This window comes from Crinia signifera, chromosome 19 (assembly GCF_055691185.1).
Source record: "Crinia signifera chromosome 19, ASM5569118v1, whole genome shotgun sequence".
NCBI classification, from domain to species: Eukaryota; Metazoa; Chordata; class Amphibia; order Anura; family Myobatrachidae; genus Crinia; species Crinia signifera.
This window is the reverse complement of record NC_139226.1, coordinates 138288502-138308084: the sequence shown is the minus strand read 5'-3', so window position 1 is coordinate 138308084 and position 19583 is coordinate 138288502. Positions and strand designations below refer to the sequence as shown.

General features: G+C 50.4%; 1 protein-coding gene across 11 annotated transcripts in view; it reads left to right on the top strand.

Moving 5' to 3' along the window:
• Positions 1-19583, top strand: part of KIF1B (kinesin family member 1B) — a 144337-nt gene extending 124754 nt beyond the window's left edge. For 7 of the 11 annotated variants that reach the window (XM_083163481.1, XM_083163479.1, XM_083163480.1 and 4 more), the window contains 22 exons: positions 1163-1281; positions 1762-1850; positions 2841-2970; positions 3040-3202; positions 4267-4357; positions 4438-4553; positions 4647-4702; positions 5418-5526; positions 5607-5673; positions 6302-6386; positions 6481-6583; positions 8521-8635; positions 9811-9944; positions 10655-10716; positions 11252-11397; positions 11731-11970; positions 12057-12128; positions 13218-13339; positions 13421-13570; positions 13787-13979; positions 14072-14190; positions 15363-19583. In XM_083163481.1, coding sequence (XP_083019607.1) covers positions 1163-1281; positions 1762-1850; positions 2841-2970; positions 3040-3202; positions 4267-4357; positions 4438-4553; positions 4647-4702; positions 5418-5526; positions 5607-5673; positions 6302-6386; positions 6481-6583; positions 8521-8635; positions 9811-9944; positions 10655-10716; positions 11252-11397; positions 11731-11970; positions 12057-12128; positions 13218-13339; positions 13421-13570; positions 13787-13979; positions 14072-14190; positions 15363-15405 — 2524 coding nt within the window. In that variant the 3' untranslated portion in view covers positions 15406-19583. Of the gene's footprint in view, positions 1-1162; positions 1282-1761; positions 1851-2840; positions 2971-3039; positions 3203-4266; positions 4358-4437; positions 4554-4646; positions 4703-5417; positions 5527-5606; positions 5674-6301; positions 6387-6480; positions 6584-6816; positions 6844-8520; positions 8636-9810; positions 9945-10654; positions 10717-11251; positions 11398-11730; positions 11971-12056; positions 12129-13217; positions 13340-13420; positions 13571-13786; positions 13980-14071; positions 14191-15362 lie in introns of all 11 variants that reach the window. The other 4 variants (XM_083163484.1, XM_083163483.1, XM_083163485.1 and 1 more) reach the window with 1 other exon arrangement.

The following is a 19583-nucleotide window of genomic DNA, read 5'->3' as shown; positions in this document are numbered from 1 at the left end:
TGATGTACTGCCATTGGCCACCACACACGCCCCTGAGGGGCAGCAGTTGGCCGCTGCACCCGTCCACTGATAGGAGACGGGTCCTGTAGCAAAGGGAACATTCATGTCCTAATGGATATGAGAATCTGATGGGCTGCCATTGGCCTCTGTACCTGTCCTCTGATGGGCTGCCATTGGCCACCGCACCCATCCTCTGACCGACTGCCATTGGCCGCTGCACCCGTCCACTGACAGTCTGTCGTTGGGTACCACATTTGTCCTTTCTATGTGTCCTTGCTTCCTGACTAGGATTTTATAGGGAATCCACGTATGATGTAAAGTCTGTGGAAGATGAGATCATTACAATATGATGAGACCTGTAGAGCAGACCCCTTGTCAGGGTAGCAGCCATTATAGCATCCTCACAGTTGGACATTCCCCCATTCAGGATAATTAATGTCTGGGAGTAGCATGGATGATGTGTGGATGACATCATTTCCATACATAGGCAGAATCATTGGCTGTGTGCTCATCTCTGTCCCCGCACAGCAGGGTGGCCATAGGCTGGTGCCTGGCTAGGTAGTTAGACAAATTATCCAAACTCAGACTTTAGAGCACACGGATAGCCTCTGAGTCCAGGCGATATTTGGCATTTAAAGCAGAAATTCATTTTAAAGGCAAAACCATTTAGTAGCAAGTAACCCCCTGACCTGAAATGCCGGTCCCCCCGCTGTATCTCGGGGCCCCTTCCTACCGAGACCCGAGGTCTGGAACTCCAAAGAATCCATAGTTTTTATTTTGCAGCTTTTTACTAATTCTTTGTATTTCATTTTATGTTTGTAATGTTAGAACCTGGCTTATTAACCTTATTTTATGCTTCTTGTATTATGTTCATGATTTATGCTTTGTTACATATGTTTTTTTTTATTATTTAGTTTTTTTATTTTGACTTGTGTAAGCTAAGTAGAATGTCTTGGGTCGGTGATGTCCCATAGCGAACGGTTCTGACTAACTCGCGTATTCTTTGTCATGTAGGGTACATTGCTGTCTGGGAACCTCTATGGCGCCAGTCACCCATAGCATCCGTCTGAATGGAGTTGGGGGGGCGGGGATTTATTGGACGGTTTGGGGATATATTCCCGCTGTACAGTCTACTAACACTTCCTCCCGGTGTCTGTTGCAGAGCGTTTGTTTACCTCAGTAACCTGCTTTTCCCGGTGCCCCTGGTCCATCGAGTGGCCGTAGTGAGCGAGAAAGGAGACGTCCGTGGCTTTCTGCGTGTCGCTGTGCAGGCAATAGCTGGTAAGTGCATTATCATTTCCCATCTAAAGTTCTTATCTCACCATGGTGCACCAGACACCCTGTGTAGTCCTGCTAGGAGGCTGCGCGGCTGGGTCAGGAGCTGTCCGGGAGGCTGCGTGGCCGGGTCAGGAGCTGTCCAGGAGGCTGCGCGGCCGGGCCCGGGAGCTGTCCGGGAGGCTGCGCGGCCGGGCCCGGGAGCTGTCCGGGAGGCTGCGCGGCCGGGCCCGGGAGCTGTCCGGGAGGCTGCGCGGCCGGGCCCGGGAGCTGTCCGGGAGGCTTTGTGGCCTGGCCCGGGAGCTGTCCGGGAGGCTGCGTGGCTGGGCCCGGGGCCTGTTCGGGAGGCTGCGTGGCTGGGCCCGGGGCCTGTTCGGGAGGCTGCGTCCTGCTAAGTGATACATGTGAAGCATAACATGTTGGTAATTCCTCCAGTCTGTCTATAATGGCAGCTAGAAATCTTTGTTTTACCTGTTTGTTTCTCAGGTGATGAGGAAGCCCCAGATTACGGATCAGGCATTCGCCAGTCAGGAACCGCCAAGATCTCATTTGATGACAACGATTACTTCACTAAGGTAACTTACAATTGCAGTGAGTGTTAGGCAGCAGTCACTGTACATGGAGTACAGACCCAGTAGTAAGCTCTGGGGGTCAGTGTTAGGCAGCAGTCACTGTACAAGGAGTACAGGCTGTAGAGATTCCAGGAGTGAGCTCTGTGGGTCAGTGTTAGACAGCAGCCACTGTATATGGAGTACATGCTACGGAGAGCCCAGTAGTGAGCTCTGGGGGTCAGTGTTAGGCAGCAGCCACTGTATATGGAGAACATGCTGCAGAGATTCCAGTAGTGAGCTCCGGGGTCAGTGTTAGGCAGCAGTCACCATACATGGAGTACAGCCTGTACTGCGGAGAGCCCAGTAGTGAGCTCTGACAGTCAGTGTTAGGCAGCAGTCACTGTACATGGAGTACAGACCCAGTAGTGAGCTCTGGGTGTCAGTGTTAGGCAGCAGTCACTGTACATGGAGTACAGACCCAGTAGCGAGCTCTGGGGGGTTAATGTTAGGCAGCAGTCACTGTACAGGCTGCAGAGAGCCCAGTAATGCGCTCTGGAGGTCACTGTTAGGCAGCAGTCACCTTACGGGCTGCTGAGAGCCCAGTAGTGAGCTCTGTGGGTCAGTGTTAGGCAGCAGTCACCGTACAGGCTGCGGAGAGCCCATTAGTGAGCTCTGGGGGTCAGTATTAGGCAGCAGTCACTGTACATGGAGTACAGGCTACGGAGAGCCCAGTAATAAGCTCTGGAGGTCACCGTTAGGCAGCAATCACCGTACAGGTTGCGGAGAGCCCAGTAGTGAGCTGTGGGGGTTAGTGTTAGGCAGCAAGTACAGGTATGATCACAGACAGAGCATAGTACAGGCTCACAAGTAACCTGCAGTATAAGAACCAATCAGGTGGATGCTTTCATTTCCTGAAGTGACCAGAGGAATGTACAATTAGTTGTGGCTACCCCCCATGTATGCCTCTCTCTGTGAGTGCTGCCTGTTATTATGCTGTGTTTCTTCTATGTACAGAACGACTTCTCCTCCTCCGTCCTCACACGCTCTGGGCTGTCCCTGGAGGAGCTCCGCATTGTGGAAGGCCAGGGCCAAAGCTCAGGGATGAACACTCCTGTGGAGGAGGTCAACAGGCTGGCTGAGATGGGTAAGTCTGGTGGCGCTGGAGCAGTGTCCAGTACAGAGCCGGTCTCTTATCACCCTCCGTACCCCACAGACATGAAATCCGGCAGCTTGCTGGATGGGAAGATGATGATGGAAGGATTCTCAGAAGATGTGGGAGATCACCTGAAGATCGGCAGTGTCTTCACCTTCCGCGTCACGGTCCTCCAAGCCAGTGGCATCCTGCCTGAGTACGCCGATATCTTCTGCCAGTTCAAGTGAGTTGCATTTTGGGATATCTGTGGTCAGTCAGTATATTGGCTAAGCCCACAAGATGGCTGCCTCCATTACAGAAGCACAGGAAGTGCACTTGCATTTCCGTACGGGTGATATTAGAACACGCGTACTATCACTGAAAGCTGACACGCCAATGGCTGTAAGATATGGGGTGTGTTATCAGATTGTGACTCTCCCTAGTACTGTGCTAAGCTCTGGCCTCCTGCTGAAAGCTGACACGCCATTGGTTGTAAGGTAAGGGGTGTGTGTTATCAGATTATGACTCTCCCTAGTACTGTGCTGAGTTCTGGCCTCCTGCTGAAAGCTGACACTCCATTGGCTGTAACATAAGGGGGGTGTGTGTTATCAGATTGTGACTCTCCCTAGTACTGTGCTGAGCTCTGGCCTCCTGCTGAAATCTGACACGCCATTGGTTGTAAGATAAGGGGTGTGTGTTATCAGATTGTGACTCTCCATAGTACTGTGCTAAGCTCTGGCCTCCTGCTGAAAGCTGACACGCCATTGGTTGTAAGATAAGGGGGGTGTGTGTTATCAGATTGTGACTCTCCCTAGTACTGTGCTGAGCTCTGGCCTCCTGCTGAAAGCTGACACGCCATTGGTTGTAAGATAAGGGGTGTGTGTTATCAGATTGTGACTCTCCCTAGTACTGTGCTAAGCTCTGGCCTCCTGCTGAAAGCTGACACGCCATTGGTTGTAAGATAAGGGGTGTGTTATCAGATTGTGACTCTCCCTAGTACTGTGCTGAGCTCTGGCCTCCTGCTGAAAGCTGACACGCCATTGGCTGTAAGATAAGGGGTGTGTGTTATCAGATTGTGACTCTCCCTAGTACTGTGCTGAGTTCTTGCCTCCTGCTGAAAGCTGACACGCCATTGGCTGTAACATAAGGGGGGTGTGTGTTATCAGATTGTGACTCTCCCTAGTACTGTGCTGAGCTCTGGCCTCCTGCTGAAAGCTGACACACCATTGGTTGTAAGATAAGGGGTGTGTGTTATCAGATTATGACTCTCCCTAGTACTGTGCTGATCTCTGGCCTCTGCTTTTGCAGCTTCTTACATCGGCACGATGAGGCCTTCTCTACAGAGCCTCTGAAGAACAATGGTCGCGGAAACCCCCTCGGCTTCTACCATGTACAGAACGTAAGTGTGTCGGCTTAGGGAATATCTGTCTGTATCATTATCCCGTACATGTCCTCACCCCACCATCTGCTTCTTCTCAGGTTGCTGTTGAGGTTACGGAGTCCTTCATAGAATATATAAAGACCAAGCCCATTGTGTTTGAAGTGTTCGGACACTACCAGCAGCATCCGTTACACCTGCAGGGTCTGGACCTCAGGTAAGGGCAGGAAGCCGCTGATCTGATCGCTGATTTACACATCGTATCCGCTCTGGGTGGGCGGTGTGACCAATCATTCTTCTTGTCTTGTAGCCCGGCGCAGCCTTCCCGACGGCACTTTCCTCCTCCCATGCCCCTCTCCAAGCCTGGTACGTATCTGTATTGTGCAGTCACTGGGTTAGTCTCTTCTATGTTCCATATCCCATGAGCATAGATAGGTGCAGGAGCACATACTGTACATGTATAGATAAATCCTGGGCCGAGGCTTGTGTACACTGGTCCGGTGGAAGCCGTTTGAATGACCCCTCATAAATGGTTCCTGCAGTCTTCGCCGTGATGTCATGTCTGCATTTGTTACTTTTCCATACGATACGTTCTTCTTGCTTTTGCATCCTTTTGTTTGCTACATGATGACATCATCTTTTTCTTTTGACCCATTGTCACGATTTTGCCCTTTGGCCTCTCCGTTCCTCTGTTGTTCACTTTGCCCCCTTCCCATCCCCCCCCCCCCCCCCCCCATCTCCTCTGTACCCGCCCGACCTTGGTAGCTGGACAGCAGAGGATTAATCTGGTCAGATTCCTAATGTCCGGGTACGTGAGTGATCCCGTCCTGGATGCCATATCTGAGCATGCTCACGTGCTGTCCGCCTCTCTCCAGGACAGCGCCGACCAGCTGCCCTCTTTTCTATCTCTGCCAATTCCAAACTGCATGCCAGAAAGGGCTCCCAAGAGAGACGGTCAGTAGCCCAATTCCTTAGTGACGTAGCGACCGTGGTCCTGTAGGTTCACCCCGAGAACTCCCATTTTCTGATAGATGCCTCTTTTATAATCCTGTCCAACTAACATCTTGCGTTTGCTCTACAGTTCCAGCCACCAAACTGAATCCTATGAGCAAGCCAAGCCTGGGGCAGAGCGTCAGCAAGTACGACCTCCTGGTCTGGTTTGAGATCAGTGAATTGGAGCCAACTGGCGAGTAAGTTGTCCGCTTCGGGGCACGGTGTAATTGGGTAACATGCATAGGCAGACAATGACCTACCTCCTGCTCTCTCCAAGGTACATCCCGGCTGTTGTTGACCATTCTGGAGGGCTCTCGTGTCAGGGAACCTACCTTCTGCATCAGGTGCGTTATGTGTGGATTGTACAGTGCGCAGTGATATGTGGGCCACAAATGTCAGACAGGGAAAGGGGCTTGTCCAGCAGGGGGCGCTGTGATTAGATGTGGCAGGAATACTAGATCAGTAACCATATAATACATACATGCCCAGTCCTGGTCTGCTGCTGCTCCGCAGGAGGAAGGGAAGAGAGGCATGACCGGATACTGGTTTGTCAACAGCCGGTTCCATAAATAGCTGTATCATCTATAGATAAGTCTAGTGTCTGTGAGTCTCCGAAGCACTGCCATCTGGTGGCAGAGAGTGACACTACATCTCTTTCTCACACATGTACAAACACAGAAGGTAGCAGACTAGCTTTCGAAGCTTTTGCTTGTTGTGTAATATGTCAGCTGTCCACTAGACGGCAGTAGTGTCCATACATAGCAATGGAAACCCATGGTTTAGTTACCTACCCTAGAAGCATCTTCAACTAGCGTATTGACATCACTGAGCGACTGATTAATATTATTCAGTAGGCCCTGCAGTCATGGGATCCTGGATCCTAGCGAGCTGATAGGCTGCACTGTCATGAATGAAATGGCTGCCTACACTGTGTGGATGTGACCGGATCATGGTGTTTATGCATTGTGACAGGGGATCCAGCGTAGAATCACAGTGACCATCATCCATGAGAAGGGGAATGAATTACACTGGAAGGATGTCCGGGAGCTGGTGGTGGGTGAGTGTCATGGCATCCATAGTTCCCGCTGCCTCTATAGATGACCAAGCTCAGCATTAACAACCGGCCTTGTGTGCGTCTCTTCCTCCCCTAGGGCGCGTGCGTAATAAGGCAGAGGTGGATGAGGCTGCCGCCGACGCAGTCCTCTCCCTGAACATCATCTCCGCTAAGTACCTCAGATCTCACAGCTCCAGCCGGTAAGTCGCCATGGCCACCGGAGAGAAGCATTCTGGGTAATGTTACCAAAAGCTTTATGGCTTTGCTGTCATTGTCCATTTCTACATTGAATTTTATTTGCTATATCACCCGTCCCTCTCCTCCTCCATCAGCCCCAACCCAGCTGAACTCTTGTCTGTGCTCCCGGGCCTCCTCCATTTTGTGTCCCTTACTGTCTGTCACTAATGGCAGCTTCTTCTTCTGTGTCTTTCAGGCTGTTTCTTGATAAGGATATGCCTAGGTATTTTATGCTTTGCTTTTCCTATCCCTGCACATAAAGATTCTCGGTCCCCAACAGAATACTTTATGTCCGCTCTCCCCCTGCACTGGCTTTCTTCGCCCTCACCCTGCCTAGCGCTTTTGTGCTTGACCGTGTTTTATAACCCCTTTAGCAGAATGTAGGATATGAATGGCAGCTGTAAGAGACACTATCATGTTCTGGCTTCCTATATGCCTAGGGTGGTGTCCTGTCCTCTCTGTTACAGAACAGCCATGTTTGTGTAACCCAAAGTAAAAAGAGGTAGCGCTAATTTACCAATGCGCGTTCAATAATAAGACATTTTATTGTGCACTTTAATATAATAAAATATATAAATGGTAAAAGACGTTACGATCAATAATATAGGGCCACTGGCATCTGTAAATGTAAATATGGTCATCTGTTCCTATTAATATCCAGGGCCACTGGCATCTGTAAATGTAAATATGGTCATCTGTTCCTATTACTATTGCCTGTGGGGAAGGATTCTTCACAAATAACAGTCTCTGGTGGGATTCTCTGAAATGTAAATGGTATAATTACCAATATCAGGGGAATTGATCCAACTGAGGATGGCATAGCAGCTGTATCCTCCTGGGTGATGGTGAAGGAATAAGCAGAGTCCCACTTGTAGACAGACAGAGAAACGCGTCAGTGGCTGTAGGCCGCCCATACAGCCGCTGACATCCTTGTACAGCACTTCACCCGGATCATTCGCCACTGTGGGAACCAGTCACAGCCTTCCTGTTCCATCAAGTGGGACTCAGCTTCTTCCTTCACCATCACCAAGGAGGATACAGCTGCTATGCCGTCCTAAGTTGGATAAACTCACCAGAGACTGTGTTATTTGTCAAGAATCCTTCCCTACAGGCGATAGTAATAGGAACGGTTGACCATATTTACATTTACAGATGCCAGTGGCCCTATATTGTTGATATTAACATCTTTTATCATTTATATATTTTGTTATATTGAAGTGCACAATAAAATGTCTTATTATTGAACGCTCACTGGTATTTTAGCACTACCTCTTTTTTCTTTTTATTTGAACCTTTTCTAAGGAGTTGCTCTCTCCTTACGGTAGCTGCTTGGCGAGCCACCCCATACCAGCGCCCTCCTTTTTGCTACCCTGTATGCACATCGGTCAGGCTGCAGGGTTATCCGGTATCTACTGAGATCTCGGCCTGAACACTATCCCGGCATAAATGAAACATCCCTTGCATGATAGTGTATCTTTAGCTTGGTCTCTCTCCTCATAGAGGATTTGAGAGTATAATCCCACAACTGTATATAATACAGAAGAAACTGCATTCCTGCTCGTGTTCAGCCATTAAGGCAAAAATAGTCCTTTTCTTTAGCGGTTTTAGTAAATGTCGTCATTTAGATCAGAACTTGAGATACAATAAAGCAGTAGCCATAGACTGCAATGCAATCTCGCCCCCTAGTGGATAGAGGATATTTGTGTGGGTTACCCTATACGTAGCCCAGGGGAGTCATCCACCAGACTATCAGTAGATGGACTGTGTCTGCCTAGTGTCCCGGTGCTGTCTGTCTGTGTCTGTGTCACCGTGTTTGTGGTGCGTGTCCTGTGTCTGAGCAGCGCTCTGTGTATCCAGCAGGTGACTAATATATCCATTTGCACTCCCCTGGCCTCTGCAGGACGTTCTACCGATTTGAGGCTGTGTGGGACAGCTCCCTACACAATTCCTTACTCCTGAACCGAGTGACACCATACGGGGAGAAGATCTATATGACGTTATCGGCGTATTTGGAGGTAACCGCCCCAGAATGTTCCCCCCGACGCTCATTAATGTGTTATGTGAAATAATGAGTCTCACCCTATAGGGAGAATGAGGAGACATTTGGACAACCGCTAATCTCGGGGGACATTCTTTACACAAATGGTGCAATACATGATAGACTTCACCACAGATCCGGTCATCAGCTGCTGCTGTCAGACCTTTTGGCCACCTACAATGACCGAATCTCACCCCATGTGACTTAGGGTTACATTTACTAAGATGGGGTGTATACCATAGCAACCAATCAGATTATATCTATTATTTTGGAAGATGCTAAATAAATAAGTAGCAATCTGGTTGCTATTGGCAATATCCTATCTTCAATAGAATTCACAGTAAAGTTACAGCCCAGTGTGTAATGTGACTTTGAGGTGTCTCCCAATAATTAGCATTTTTATAGCCACTATTTCCACGTATTTGCATGTCAAGGGGTGTGGCCTTGTCACATTGGGGGGTGCGGTTTGTCTTCCTTGCATTCTAAGGCTACTAGAGAGGCTCAAGAGCCATGCCAAGTGTTAGCGTGAGACCCAACCACCGTCACCAGCAGGCTGCCTGCTGTGGTCTATTAGGAGCAGCAGGAGACGGAGGGGCCATTACTGCACTCCAGGTCAGGCTGTAGGGGAGGGGGGGGGGGGGGGGCGAGGAGGACAAGACCACTGCCTCTTCCCAGTCATTGTCCAGGTATCCAGCTACAGAGACCGAGTGAGAGAAAGACCAGAAGTAAAACAAGAAATCTGCCTGAATGGTGACGCTCCTGCTGTGGGAGGAGCCTGCTTGGTGCAGAATCTGCCTGACTGGTGACGCTCCTGCTGTGGGAGGAGCCTGTTTGGTGTATAATCTGCCTGACTGGTGACGCTCCTGCTGTGGGAGGAGCCTGCTTGGTGCAGAATCTGCCTGACTGGTGACGCTCCTGCTGTGGGAGGAGCCTGCTTGGTGCAGAATCTGCCTGGCTGGTGACGCTCCTGCTGTGGGAGGAGCCTGTTGGTGTATAATCGCCCCTCCTACGGCTTGATAATGCGCAGTGACAGTCAGTGGTGCCACGTGAGAAGTAACCTGTGTGCACATGTGACTGATGTACCTTTATACTCTGTATACTGTTGTTTTATAACCAGAGCACACACTGAGCAATGTCCCATCACCCCCGCAGCTTGACCACTGTATCCAGCCAGCCGTGGTTACGAAGGACGTGTGCATGGTCTTCTATTCCCGCGACGCCAAGATTTCCCCACCCCGCTCCCTGCGCAATCTCTTTGGCAGCGGCTACTCCAAGTCTCCTGACTGGTAAGTGCTTAGCTCATTTATTGCTTCATTCTGGTTGGTTATCAGGAGAAATTAGACCATGTTATTCCCCCGCCATGCTGTCAGTAACCTGGGGTCAGACTGGACATTCTGCCGTCTCCTTCTGGTGTGCCGGGAGACTGTTACGCAGTGTGCGAGATGTTCTAGGCTTAGGCCTCGGGTTATACAATCATTATACAGCACTGTCTCATTGCCTGAAATGGTGCGAGTAATGCTGGTGTATTTCTTCACCACTGGGAGGCAGTATAACAGGGGTCTCCAATTCACCTGCTGCACCAGGACACAAAGCATCTGTAGAGAAGTGAGAAGACATGTTGCCAGACCCTCCATGTTGGTATTTTCCCTCCTGCTATCTCTAGCACTGACCAGAATGCGTCATGCAAGAGGCGATTACTTCTCGCTGGTAGGTTCCATTCCTGTGTATAAGGAGATGCCTCTTTCTGCCGGTCCCCAAGGTCTGGGACCATGTGTCATAGGGTTGTACCATGATTGGCGGTGGTGGTGACTGTTATAATAACTGTATACCAGCAGGTTGCACTGTTAATCTGTAACTCTTCTTTGTGCCGCAGATAAGATTACAGTTTAAATGTCGAATCTCTGCAGAAAATAATACAAAGTGAAACTGCAGATTGTGTAACATTGTGACAATTATTGTGCTGTAGTGATTATTTCTGAGTGTCTCCTCCTTACAGTAACCGAGTCACTGGGATCTATGAGCTGAGCCTGTGCAAAATGGCTGACACAGGAAGTCCCGGTAAGGATTGCGGCCCGGTAATGTATTTACATCCATCATTCTCTTCCAGCCATTATCAGATGCCCTAATGCCTCCGCTTTCCTGCACATCATTGCATACTTCCCCAACCGCTCCATCTGTACACCCTATAGGGGGAGGGGCAACACCAGTAAGTTAGTATGGTTGGGCAGAATAGGGAGTGTTGGGGGGGGCTTGGGCAGATGTGGGGGGGCTTGGGCAGATGTGGGGGGGGGGGCTTGGGCAGATGTGGAGTGGGGCTTGAGCAGATAGGGGAGTGACCTTTATTTTGTCCCACATCTTCCTGGGAGGCAAATTGTTCCCTTAGCACGGGACAAGTGACATCTGATTGAAGCAGGTTTGATATCCCTAAAAGTGCTGCAGAATATTAAGGACATAATCCCTCCTGCAGTGCTACTGGGTGTTCTCTGTGTAACTGGCCTTACCCCAGATTGTTCCCTCCAGCCAGTCACTGTAAGAAGGGAAAGTCATGCTCGGCACCACTCTAAGCTTGCGCTATGTCCTTTTCCACCTGTAGGAATGCAGCGCAGACGGAGGAAGATCCTGGACACGTCGGTGGCTTATGTCCGTGGGGAGGAGAACCTGGCAGGTTGGAGGCCACGTGGTGACAGCCTGATTCTCGAGCACCAGTGGGAGCTGGATAAAATGGAGCAGTTACATGAGGTACTAGTATTGGCTTCATTGAGAGATGGGGGTGAAGTCTAGGATCACCCACAGGCACTGTCTGCTTGTCTGTGCGATGGACCCACTCTACTGTGTAGTTATGGCCAATAGCGCATGCAGGGGGGGTTCTGAGTACACAGAAGAGAAAGCATGCTTGGTATTATGGTATTGCGTTCTGCTGCCGTAGTCGGCGGGGCTGTGGTATCGGTAAATTGAATGTATATTTATTATCTTCCCTTCTGAGAATATTGCTGACCTTTATTACATTTGGGAACAATAACCTCCCGAGAGCTCGGTGACATGATCTGCTAATAACCCTGCTCTGTCCTGCAGGTGGAGAAGACGCGGCACCTCCTCCTGCTCCGAGAGAAGCTGGGCGACAGCATTCCCAAATCCCTGAGCGAATCCATTTCTCCAAGCCTGAGCAGCGGAACGCTCAGCACCTCCACCAGCATCTCCTCCCAGATATCCACCACCACCTTCGAAAGTGCCATTACCCCCAGTGAGAGCAGCGGCTACGACTCCACCGACGTGGAGAGCCTTGTGGATCGTGAGAAGGAGCTGGCAACAAAGGTAATGGAGGAGACCTCGCGCTTCCTGGACGGCTGTAGGTATTGTCCTCTCTGTGTAACACTCTGCCCTGTTCCCGCCCGTTACAGTGTCTGCGGCTTCTCACCCATACGTATAACCGGGAGCTGACACAGGTGTGCGGCAGCATCAGTGATTGTAAGGTGAGGATACGGAGGCTCGCTGGGTGGGTTACTGCGCCCAGGCTCCCTGGGTGGGTTACTGCGCCCAGGCTCCCTGGGTGGGTTGGGTTGCTGCGCCCAGGCTCCCTGGGTGGGTTACTGCGCCCAGGCTCCCTGGGTGGGTTACTGCGCCCAGGCTCCCTGGGTGGGTTGGGTTACTGCGCCCAGGCTCCCTGGGTGGGTTGGGTTGCTGCACCCAGGCTCCCTGGGTGGGTTGGGTTGCCGCGCCCAGGCTCCCTGGGTGGGTTGGGTTGCCGCGCCCAGGCTCCCTGGGTGGGTTGGGTTGCCGCGCCCAGGCTCCCTGGGTGGGTTGGGTTGCCGCGCCCAGGCTCCCTGGGCGGGTTGGGTTGCCGCGCCCAGGCTCCCTGGGCGGGTTGGGTTGCCGCGCCCAGGCTCCCTGGGCGGGTTGGGTTGCCGCGCCCAGGCTCCCTGGGTGGGTTGGGTTGCCGCGCCCAGGCTCCCCGGGTGGGTTGGGTTGTCGCGCCCAGGCTCCCCGGGTGGGTTGGGTTGTCGCGCCAAGGCTCCCCCCGGGTGGGTTGGGTTGTCGCGCCAAGGCCCCCCCCCCCCCCCCCCCCCCGGGTGGGTTGGGTTGCCGCGCCCAGGCTCCCTGGGTGGGTTGGGTTGTCGCGCCCAGGCTCCCCGGGTGGGTTGGGTTGCCGCGCCCAGGCTCCCTGGGTGGGTTGGGTTGCCGCGCTCAGGCTCCCCCCGGGTGGGTTGGGTTGCCGCGCTCAGGCTCCCCCCGGGTGGGTTGGGTTGCCGCGCTCAGGCTCCCCCCTGGGTGGGTTGGGTTGCCGCGCTCAGGCTCCCCCCTGGGTGGGTTGGGTTGCCGCGCTCAGGCTCCCCCCTGGGTGGGTTAGGTTGCCGCGCTCAGGCTCCCCCCTGGGTGGGTTGGGTTGCCGCGCTCAGGCTCCCCCCTGGGTGGGTTGGGTTGCCACGCTCAGGCTCCCCCCGGGTGGGTTGCCGCGCTCAGGCTCCCCCCGGGTGGGTTGCGGCGTCCAGGCTTATACTTATAGCTTAGCGATCCTTGCCGCAGAGCCATCTTCATACAAATCCACTATATTTGCTTTGCAGCTGTCTGACATCTCCCCAATTGGACGTGACCCATCAATCTCCAGCTTTAGCAGCGCCACCCTGACGCCATCCTCCACCTGCCCGTCACTAGCGGATTCCAGGTGCAGCTCGGTGGATCAGAAGTGAGTGACCAGTACAGGTTCCGTTGTGTCCGTATATATGTCACTTCCGATCATGTGACTAAACGTGGCTGCTTATTGCAGGACCCCTGAAGCCAATTCCCGCGCCTCCAGCCCCTGCTCAGAGTTTGAACAGTTCCAGATGGTGCCCACCATAGAGACGTCATACCTGGCTCGCGCTGGGAAGAACGAGTTCCTTAATCTGGTGCCGGATATTGAAGAGCTGAGACCTGGGTAAGAGATACGGGTTTATATGCCGCATGCGGTACCGGGGTTACCAGTATAACGTCTCAGACAGCGCTGCGCTGGTCATTGACCGCATGAAGTAAAATAGTATCTGTATGTTGTTGGCAGTGGGGAATGTCATACTGGTACCATTATATAGCGGCCACAAAATGCAGAGAAAGGTGACAGTCCAAAACCGCCCTTATACTCTTTCTGTGTCCCCAGGGCCGTGGTCTCCAAGAAGGGCTATCTGAACTTCAAGGAGCCGCAGTCCCACTCGTGGGCCAAGCACTTTGTTGTGGTACGCCGGCCTTACGTCTTCATCTACAACAGCGACAAGGACCCAGTGGAGCGAGGGCTCATTAACTTGTCCACCGCTCAGGTGGAGTACAGCGAGGACCAGCAGGCCATGCTCAAGGTGGGCTCAGCGCTCGTTCTCCGCACTCGATGCCAATGTCTCCGTCTGTATGGTGGCTCACGCTATCCCTGTATTGTCTACTTGATTTTCAGAGTCCGAACATATTCGCCGTCTGCACCAAGCACCGCGGGATCCTGTTACAGGCCATTAATGATAAAGATATGAACGACTGGCTGTACGCCTTTAACCCTTTGCTCGCTGGCACGATACGGTGAGTCTGGGCTGAGGACTTTGTGCATAAAGGTAGAGCACAGAAAGAAGACAGAAATCTATCCAGTGGCCACATATACATTACATACACATAGGGGAGCAGAAGCGCCTCCGGGAATGTTGTATATATACAGTAGGTAACGCTTCAGAGACTTGCACCGCAGGAAGTGGGATGTTATTTGTGCATCAAGCACACCTATCAGGGTGATGGAGCTAATCCTGAGCTAGATGCAAAGCAAACAACCAGTAACTGAGCACCCAGGTAACACCATGCTGCACTGCAGGGGGCAGATGTAACATGTGCAGAGAGTTAGGTGTGGGAGGGGCGTGTCCTAACTCAGAGCTACATTGCAGTGTGAGAATAGAGCTGCCCAGCGGGTGTGGGCTACATGCAGAAGCAGCCAGTAACTGAGCACCTGGGTAACAGGGGGCAGATGTAACGTGCAGAGAGTTAGGTGTGGGCTACATGCAGAAGCAGTCAGTGTTTACTCTGCATGCAGACATAATAAGTGTATCTGCCCCTTTACATTGTAGCATAGATTGGCCTGATTCACAGAGTATGCAATAACAATGAATAATCTGACTTTTCTGGGTGTGAGCTGCGGATTTGGAATGTTCCTGTGCAGGCATTCCCAAGATAACACCCACGTGTCAGAGTACCACTATTGTTTGCAGGGTGAGATACACACGTGAGCTGGTACATTATTGCTGCTGGTGCGCCAGGTCCTGAGCATCTCTGCTAGCATTGGGGTCTTATTCGTTTTACTACCCGAAAATGCGTCTTGTTGAAAACGTGATGCACCAGGATTAATTAATGTCTGTGTGCCCCTGAGTCTCTGAATCTATCTATAATGCAGCTTCCACATCAGGTTCCATTGTGCTCTGTATACAGACTCAGTCGCACACAAATACACGCATCGCATTATTCACCGCAGTTTCCTAGTCTCATTGCATTGTGGACAAGAAGCATTTTCAGGAAGAAAATAGCGCCAGACTTTGCCAGTCACTCAGCGCCCCGTATCACATGCGGTATTGAGGCTAGGTGGGCATTTGTGCAGCCATTTTATGCCTCAATGATGGTCCTACTGATTCCCACAGATATTGGTCCAGCTCGCAAAATGGCTGCCTCGACTCTCTGCATAATTTACAGCCGTTCTGATGTTTGTCTTTCAGGTCGAAGTTAGCGAGACGTCGCTCCCTGTCCATGAAGTACTGAGCAGCTCCGTGACTCTGTCGCCTTCAGATATGAAGTGTTACCTCTCTCCTCTCCTTTGTGGTTCTTAAATGTTTCTCTTGTCTGTAACTTGTGGCTTCCCCTCAGCTCCTATCCTGTCTGTGCTGAAAACAACTTGTCGCATGTGACTGAGCAAAGAAGAAAAGACAGAGTGAAACAGACTCCCGGCGGCCATTTTCTGGATGTGCACCCCCCGTATCTCCTATGTCTGTGGTGTAACACGTCCGGCAGAAATACATTTTGTCGAAAAATTTTTGCCATTACATTTTTTTGATTTTATCTGATCATTGAGGACTTTATGTGAACCTCCAACTCTCCCATCCTCCTGTACCACGGACATAAGATGGTTCCACGTGTACAGCTTCCTCTGTCTCCAGCCGTGATACGCGTGTGACACACTGTGCCCATACCTGTGGAATCTAAGCGACCCTCAGAAAGATATTGTTGCTAAGCATCGTGGTTGTTTGTGGCAGCCACGCCATAGCGAGTACGTGGCACAGCTGACCATGCACTGCAATGACCAGCAAGGCCTCTCCAATAGTGACGCCGTTTGCTGTTCTCTTATCGTTTGTTTTATTGCACATCAATATTTGTGGATGTATTCTTTTTGTTCTGATCATTTTGGATGTTGTATGAAGGGAAAATGCTGCTTATTGTTTATTTGTAATTAGGACGTCACAGGGAACAAAATGAGCAGGGAAACCAGCCGTAACCTGGTGATGGAGGCATAGCCTTTAATATATTGTGTATTATCCCGGCACATAGAGTGTGTGCTTACTGCAGAGCGCACCGGCCCGTACAGTGTGTGCTTACCGCAGAGCGCACCGGGCCGTACAGTGTGCGCTTACCGCAGAGCGCACCGGGCCGTACAGTGTGCGCTTACCACATCGTGCACCGGGCTGTACAGTGTGCGCTTACCACATTGCGCACCGGGCTGTACAGTGTGCGCTTACCACATTGCGCACCGGGCTGTACAGTGTGCGCTTACCGCAGAGCACCCCGGGCTATACAGTGTGCGCTTACCACAGAGCGCACCTGGCCATACAGTAACTCTGCAAGCCGGGATTTTTTCAGGGTTCGATAGATGATGCGAATACAGGGCCACAGAGTGTTCTTGCACATTACGTTTGGGGTCTGATGATGAATTTCAGTTGCATTAACTCTTATTATCCAGGTTCCTGCAGACCTACTCTATGACATATCGGTTATAACATTGACTGAACTATATTTCTACATATTATAAATATCTATATATTGCTTTAATGATCTTTGCTTTGAGTGAAGCGAACGCTTGACATGAATTCTCCTGAGAGGACGCGTCTCATTGGATAATTGGCGTAGTGCTGCTTTGGGCCTATTACTATTATTATAATCTTGCGTCCGTGACGATAAATGCTATTAACTTAAATATTTATTTTTTAACCACAAAATACCACGATTTTGGACTTTATCTAAGTGGCTGTTTTCTGGAAGTGGATTATTCAGTTCTAGTGTGGTTCCCTCCCACCCTATAACACAGGCATGGCTGAACTATAGCCCTCCAGCTGTTGTGAAACTACAAGTCCCATCATGCCTTGCCACAGTTTTGCTATTAGGGAATGCTAAAACTATGGCAAAGCATGCTGGGATTTGTAGTTTTACAACAGCTTGAGGACCACAGTTTGGCCATGCCTGGCAGAATATATCCCGTGTCTAATCTCTTCCATGGGAGACATGAAATCTACCGGCTAATTCTGAGGAGAGGATAGCTGTGGTGACTTTGTAGCAGAGGTATTTCTGTTTTTGGGGCCCTGTTGTGCACCGAGTCTGCCATCTCGGAGGCGCTACATCATCCCTTGGGCTAGCAAACCCACTGGGGCACGTTTGGCGGGTGAGTCCAGAAACAGAAATATATGCTTCCTAAGAGTCTCCATAATCTAATCCAACAACTCTAAAAATGGAACCGGTCGATTCACGTGTCTCCTGGAGACTTTGCTGAGGCATGAGGTACAATGTGCCTCAATTCTCTGCGTTGAGTAAAAACTCATGGAGTCCACTATGTGTAGACCCCTCTCTCCCCTTCATAAGTAACTGTGATTTGTTTTCTCTTTATAAACGTTATTTCCCTAATATTAAGCCACCCCGAATTGTGTTAAGGGCACTCCCCTTTGAAAATGCACCTTGTGGCTGCTGTAAATTAACACGCATGCACTTTACTTTCATTGTACCACAGCGAGAGAGCGAACAACATCTTTATCCACTTTCAGGCTTCACCTCAGAGCAAAGAGCAGCGTTAGCTTGTTACTAATGTAAAGGGACGTTACTTGTTTCTAGGTGTTAGTGTATATTTATGCCTGCGTTTACTTGCACATGATGGCGTGGGGCATTGATGATTTGGCGCACCTTATGGATGCGGACTATGCATATCACAGCTGCTGCGGCCGTGACCTCCCACAAGTCCCACACCTAAAATGAAGGGTTAATAAATGCAAGCCCCCCCCCCCCCCCCCCCGTTCACTGCCTATGGGAAGGTTAGTATGAATGTATATTAAACTTGATTTCCTCACACTCCACTTTGATGTATTTATGCCAATTTCAGAGCATTATCCGGACTGTCCTGACTGGAATGTATTTATACATTTGCGTTTCCTCATTCGGAGAGCGTGATATCATGTTGTGTACTTTATTTGCAGTGACACGTACGCTTTATGTTGGCGAATATGAATATTGGCCTCATGGCCTGTTCTGATGTTATAGCGCAGGTACGGCCCTGAACGTGAGGTGACTAATCAGTATCGTGGCCAGATCACGCATTTACAGTGTACAGATCACCTGTGCGTGGTAGCGGCAGCCATGTTGTGTACACAGGTTTAGTCAGTATCTAAGGGAATGTAGAACCTAGATTTCCAGGAAGCCACTGACCTCACATAAAATGGCCGATCATCTCTCGCTCTGCGAGCGTAGGTGATGTCACTCCTAGGTGACTGACACGCTCCATCCCAATTATGCTTAGGCTTATACGAATATGGCTGGGTGTGTGTTTACGTACAGGCTAATTGAGAATGAATTGTGTGTGTTTAAAGCTAATTTCCGTGCGTAACCTTATTCTTGGGTCATTGTTTTGTTTCTTCAGTACAAATGGGGAAAAACGTCCCCTAGAATCAGAACGAGGGCTCAGGAGTCTAGCTGCAGGCTTACTGCAGTCACCAACCAGCCTGCAGCATCTAATTACTGGGGCAGGTCTGCCTCATTTATATAGTATTTATGGTATTCTTTATCATTATCCTGTATTCATTCTCTCATATTAATGGGTCTAGGCCAATAGGAGCTACAGTATATAAATAGGGAAACACTAAAACTACACAATAAACTCATAGTTGTATTAAACTAGGAAGTATCAGGCATGAACAATATGGAAGCTGATTATATTAGTCTGTATGGGATGCGGCCATTGCAGCGGTGTCTATAGTGCGGGCAGCGACACCTGACCGCAATAGCGACTATGTCTTTGTTACATAAGTAGTGATACTTTATTTCCAGGGGGTTGCCTCCTTTTCCCTTATAACGGAGCCATTCCAGTGATAAATCCGTCATCTGGACCGAAGCAGCCGCTCTCCGGAGAAGAGGACGGTGGTCTTTGGAGTAAAGGGTTCTAGTCTCCGTTACAAATGGCAGGTTTGCTGCATCCGATGCACAGAGGACAGATGGCGGCTCTGTTACAATAATAACACGACACTGGCAGAACCGCAGCGTACCCCCGGCATTAACAAAGTGGCGGTAGACATTGTAAGACGCCTGTCCGTACCAGTGACACCTCGCAATGGTACCGGTCCATTATGGCCACCAAGAACACTGACTCTCTGGGCGGACAGAAGGCCACCTGCTAGCGTCCCAGTGGTGTTGCGTAGGCCTCAGCCAATCTCCCTCTGCTCGGACTGATCACCAATGGAGACTTCCATCACATTTTTCATTTCTGTGTTTTATTTTGTAAATATAATCGGATGTGTGGGCTTGAGTATATAAAATGTAAATATTTCATGTATTTGTACTAATGCTGATCCATTTGCTGTATAGCCTAGATGTGCAATGCAGATATATATAACTGTGTATTGTAATCTTGCACCACTGGAAATGTTAGTGAACAAGATCTGACAATAAAGGTACAAGCCGTGCATTAACAA